We start from the raw sequence: 6,006 nt of genomic DNA, 5'->3' as shown, positions 1-6,006 counted from the left end.
AGGACAATTCTCTCCACTTTCCCACACAGTACGTATATTGTGTTTCGATCTATACGATTGGGTGGGCAGTGCTCCAACGCCACCGTAGTTTCCTTACCAACATTTGCAGGCATAATTCATTTGAAAACTCGTCATCTTCATTCTGAAATACTCCCACCGTCTTATAGTGTAAGAATTTTTTGACTCTAGTATAATGTCAAAAAACATCTTACATTACGGGGCGGAGGGAGTACTTCTTAATAAGTAACCTAAACACGCTTACTAAAGGAGCAAGATTCCTCTGTCCCTCTGTGCACTCCTTATCTAAAACAGTGCATGTATATCATTGTCGTCCTTGATCCACTCATGAAATCGACATGGAGGACCCAGCAACACATGCCATTCCCACCTATTGTTGCTTGCTACGCAGCACCCAATTATTGCCTAGTCCTTTCCTCTTCCTCCATCCCCCCACTTCTCCGTCTCCACTCTCCCAGCAGCACACATGACAAACACCAACGAGAGAAACGAGCATCATAGCTAGCAGAGGGCATCGATCCATCCATGGAGGTCGCGGTGAGCGCCTCCCATGGCGTGATGGGTCCCCTGCTGGGGAAGCTTGCCGACTTGCTCGCCGGCAAGTACGGCCGCATACGAGGGGTCCGCGGTGAGATCCTTTCCCTCCAAGTTGAGCTGACCAGCATGCATGCCGCGCTCAAAAACTACACCATGCTAGAAGACCCTGATGTCGAGGTGATGACGTGGATATCGCTGCTCAGGGAGCTGGCCTATGATACCGAGGATTGCATCGACAAGTTCATCCGTCGCCTCGGCAAACGCGGGCGTCGGGGAGGCTTCAAGGAGCTCCTCCGTGACACCACTCGCTTCCTCAAATCGCTCGATTCTCGCTGTGGAATTGCCGACCAGATCGACGAGCTCAAGGCCCGCATCAAGCATGTCAAAGAGGTCAAGGATTGTTACAAGCTGAGTGAGATTCCGTGCAGCAAGACCGAGCATGCGGCCGTGGATCCTCGGTTGTGTGCTCTGTTTGCCGAGGAGGCACACCTTGTGGGTGTGGAGGGTCCAAGAGATGATCTTGTCAAGTGGATGTTGAAAGAAGAAAACAGCTCCACCAAGGATCGTAAGGTGTTGTCAATTGTTGGATTTGGTGGATTAGGAAAGACAACACTCGCAAATGAGGTCTATCGCAAGATTCAAGGGCATTTCGATTGTCAGGTTTTTGTATCGGTCTCACAAAAGCCATATATAAAGAATATTATAAAGGATGTAATCTCTCAAGTGCCATGCCAAGATGGATCCACAAAAGACACAAGTGATTGGGATGAAAAGAAGTCCATTGCGAAGCTAAGAGAACTGTTACAAGATAAAAGGTAACTTTAACTTCTGTTGTTATTTTTCAGAACATTCCTTACAAATGTTTCACAAGTTTTGGTAGTTACTCATTACTATTGTATGTCCAATTATATCTTTCACGTAAAGGAAAAAAAAGCACAATTGTGGCTTGTGCAATTCATCCTTGTCTCTTGTATTAAAATATAGTCCATATATACCTAAATAAGCATTGAGAAACAATGTTTGCACATAAAAATATATCAAATAAACATTGTTGTTTTTTGAGTGAGTACTAGTAGACTTGTGTAGTTCCACTTAAATAGTATTGAAGTGGTGTATGCTAAATTATTTTTCTAGTTGAATTCCATTTCAAAATCAGTTAACATCATCTGCTACTATTTATTAGGTATCTTGTCATAGTGGATGATATATGGTCTACTCAAGCATGGAACAATATCAAGTGTGCTTTTCCATACAATAATTGTTCTAGCAGAATTATAACTACTACACGCATTATTGATGTGGCAAGATCATGTTGTCCTGGTAGTGATGACCGTGTGTATGAAATGACAGCCCTAAGTGATCTTCACTCCAAAAGATTGTTTCTCAAAAGAATTTTCGGCTCTGAGGACCACTGCCCTGATATGCTGAAAGAAAGTTCAAATGAAATCCTGAAAAAATGTGGAGGCCTACCACTGGCAATTATTAGTATATCTAGTTTGTTAGCAAATAGACCAGTTGTCAAGGAGGAGTGGGAGAAGATTAGAAGATCAATTGGTTCTGCACTGGAAAATAACCAGAGTTTGGAGGGAATGAGTAAGATACTATTACTTAGCTACAATGATCTTCCACCTAATCTCAAGACATGTTTATTGTATTTAAGTGTATTCCCCGAGGATTATGTGATTGATCGAGAGAGGTTAGTGAGGCGGTGGATAGCGGAAGGATTTATATCTGAAGAGCGTGGACAAAGCCAGCAAGAAGTCGCTGAGATATACTTCTATGAGCTTGTCAACAAAAGCATGGTACAGCCTGAGGACATCGGCTATGATGGCAAGGCTCGTGCTTGCCGAGTCCATGACATGATGCTAGAAATTATTATTTCAAAATCAAATGAAGATAATTTCATCGTTGTGATAGGTGGTGGCCAAACAACTTTAGCAAATCGTCAAGGTTTTATTCGGCGACTATCAATCCAGCAGATTGATGTTGAGCTTGTACATTTACTCGCACAAGAAGATCTAAGCCATGTTCGATCTCTGACAGTAACATGTTCAGCTTGCGTCAAACACTTGCCTAGTCTTGCTAAATTTGAAGCTCTACGTGTACTGGATTTTCAAGGTTGTGAGGGTTTGGAAGAGTATGATATGAAAAGTATTGGCAAATTGCTCCAACTAAAGTACCTAAACTTTCCAGCCACGAGAATTTCAAAGCTACCGTCAGAGATCGTGTTGCTACGTGACCTAGAGACACTACATTTTGGAGCTACACCAGTGGAAGAGTTGCCAATTGGATTCGCTCAGCTGACCAAACTACAACACCTAATTGCTGGAGGTTGGACAATTATACCAAAGAAGATTGGAAATATGAGGAACTTACGGGAGATATCAGGCTTTAGTATTACTGGGAGTCCAGCAGATGCGGTGGAGGATCTTGGGAACCTGCCAGGTTTGGAGGAAATTGATATATATCTCGATGGTGGAGAATCCGACGAGTTCAGGAGGCATGAAGAAATGTTACTTTCCTCACTGTGCAAGCTTGGTAGCTGCAAGCTCCGGTCTTTAAGGATAAGAGGGAACGATGGTTCCCTCGAATTCTTAGGGTCTTGGTCCCCATTGCCATTTACCCTTCAAGAATTTTATATGGTCGGTGACTATTGTTTCACGAAAGTTCCAGAGTGTATTGCTCCAGCACTCACCAGCCTTTCTTTCCTAGACATCAATTTAGCTGAATTGACAGAGGAGGGTCTGGTAACTCTTGGAGAGCTCCCAGCTTTACTTCACCTTGTACTGTGGTTTAGAACAAGACCTGATGATAGGGTTATAGTCCGAGGATTCCCAAGTCTGAAGCAGTTTACCATCTATAGTAATGATGCGTCAGCATACGTCACATTTGTCAAAGGGTCCATGCCCAAGCTTAAGAAGCTGGATTTGCTTATCAATGTATCAACGGCAAAAACATATGGCTTCCATTTAGGCATTGAGCATCTCACATGTCTTAAACAAGCAACGGCAAGGCTTGACAATAGGGGCGCTACACCTTCCGAGAGAAAGGCTGCAGAGGCTGTGATCAGGGTTGAAGCAGGTGCCCATCCAAACCATCCCGCAGTTACTATTTGTGATGAATACCAGTGTTCTGAAGAGGACAGTGAAGACATTTGTGGTGACGAGAAAAAGAGCAAGGAAGATGGTGGCACTGATGAGAATTAAGATGCTCATCTTCCGAGGGGAACGATCCTCATCACCAACTGCAAGAGGTATTAATACAGACCCTGATCATTCTTTCTTTTACCATCAAAATGCATCTTTTGTCCAAAACTGATTTTGGCGCTAATATATAGGATGATGTGCGCTTGGCTGGGTTACTTGGAGACTTGGAGTGGCATACTGAAGGAAGGCCTGAAAATAAGAAGCTGAAGCAGGGTGATGGTCACATTCAGAAAGATGGCGATAGTGGTCTGGTTGCTAATTACTACATTCAATTCCCATTGTTTACTTTTCGCAATTATCAAGACATAATCTTTCTGTTTGGGCATCCTGGAATGTGGATTATTTCTGCTGAATACTCTTCAAGATAGAGATGTAATATTGATTCGGGCTTAAGCTATGTTTCCATTTGGGACCGAGGCGTCGTATGGATAATTTTTCACTGAACATGTATGATTTAGTTATCTCAACGCGTCTACTAGCTAGATTAACCGGTCCTTTTGTGAGCTCGTTATCTGAAGCAGTGTACATGTATTGTTTTTCTAGATTTGATTTTCACACACAGCGCATCTATTAGTGCACATGCGTGCTACTGACATGCTTCGTTGCTTGGAATGTCATGGTGATTGGTGAAGGAGATGTGGAGCTACTTCCCTTTGTGCTTTCAGATAGAGACAGGAAAAACATATGCAGAAACAGGGGACACCTCCAAAGAGAAGCCATCTCTCAACTCACGTTACGTTGCTGCTTGCTTGCTAATACTACGTATATATGTATGAAAAATGGTGCTGGGTTTCCCTTATTCCAAATACAAAACTCTCGAATGATCCTACTGCAATCAGTGTGCTGAAACACAGATAAACATGCATGCCTGCAACCGCTGCTGCGGCATAAATACAGTAACTGAAGATGAATTACCGTTTGGTTGGCGGGCACCCAAACGTACGCTGCAGGCTGCAGCAGGCGCCGCCGAGAACTTTGCCTCCAGGTAGCCCTTCCATTTTTCTTTTTCGAAAACCTTATTTCCATATCTAAAAATATATATGAAAAAGTGTGCACATACATATAGTACATGTGTACTATGGACGTACAAATATTCATAATAATATATGTCCATATGCGGTGTACGCTGCTATCTGGAACTGATCAGCATACACATGAAGGAAAATCATTCAGCCAACTGGAACAGAATGCAGTAGTGCCTAACCAACATTGAATCCGAAGATGCTTGTTTCAAAAGAGGGCAGACCTAAGAGGACAGTTATAAACCAAGCAGTACAAGTATTTCAAAAATGGTAAAAGGATGGGATACCTTTTTTTTATAAAAGTATATCAAATGTACGACCCAATTTCATACACGGGAACAAGTAAAATAAATAGGCCAACTGGTATATGGTAATTTTGCAAATTGTAAAATATGAGCATTAGCACTTGTTAGGCAGCACATAAATTCAGTGGAACTTGAACTAAAAGTCCATCAACATGACTAGGGCTTTGCTTCTCACACTATTGAAAATTCACGTATTTCATCTTTCATCCACCTGAATCAGGTGGGCAAATCAGCAAACAGATGGGGGGCACGGGAAAGGGGCCCCGAGTTCATGGAACAAGTTGATGAAGATGTCCTCCGCCTCCTCCAACCCTTCGATCTGCCCGACCACGAATGACGGGACGTCTTCTGGGCGCCCAGGTTGGGTCGCCGCGGAGGTGATCTTGTGGTAGGTTGGACCCAGACTTTGTTCTCAAGTGTTACCATGGGCCCACCTATTGCAACCATGTGAAAAAGTCCATTGGTCAAAGCCCGTCCGGCAAAAGTCAAAGGCGTAGATCTCCTGGTCAACTGGCCCAGGGTTAGGCCAACCGGGGGCCTTAGGGGGGTAGCAATGCCACCGGAGCATCGCCCCGGGTCCTCATGCATGTCTTCAGTTGTGTTGGCATGTCTTAAGAGGCAACACACGGCTCCGGGTTGTGGTCCCCCCTCATGGACGGCGGAGACACCGAAGTAACCCCTACGTGGTTCTGCTGTTGAATAATCGTGGACATCCGGAGCGTGATGAACAATGGATTTTTTTCATGATGCAAACACATGTGATATAAGATGTGTGGTAATTTTTCAAATAATTTTAAAGAGGGGGAAGTATGCGCAAACACGACTTCCACGGAGCATGGCTGCGACTGCGAGAACAGCACGGCCATTGGCACAGCCTAAACCATCATCACATCAGCAAGTTCAGTTGAGTAGTACATC

General features: G+C 43.8%; 1 protein-coding gene across 1 annotated transcript; it reads left to right on the top strand.

Moving 5' to 3' along the window:
- Positions 1 to 370: 370 nt before the first annotated feature.
- On the top strand, positions 371 to 4,222 carry LOC109743727 (disease resistance protein RGA5). Its single transcript, XM_020302814.4, has 3 exons — positions 371 to 1,370; positions 1,739 to 3,808; positions 3,893 to 4,222. The coding sequence occupies exons 1-2, from the start codon at positions 544 to 546 to the stop codon at positions 3,759 to 3,761; spliced, it is 2,850 nt and encodes a 949-aa protein (XP_020158403.1). The 5' UTR covers positions 371 to 543; the 3' UTR covers positions 3,762 to 3,808; positions 3,893 to 4,222.
- The last annotated feature ends 1,784 nt before the right edge of the window (positions 4,223 to 6,006 follow it).

This window comes from Aegilops tauschii, chromosome 5 (assembly GCF_002575655.3).
Source record: "Aegilops tauschii subsp. strangulata cultivar AL8/78 chromosome 5, Aet v6.0, whole genome shotgun sequence".
In the NCBI taxonomy this organism is placed as follows: Eukaryota; Viridiplantae; Streptophyta; class Magnoliopsida; order Poales; family Poaceae; genus Aegilops; species Aegilops tauschii.
The sequence above is the reverse complement of the archived record's forward strand: the minus strand, read 5'-3'. Positions and strand labels throughout refer to the sequence as shown.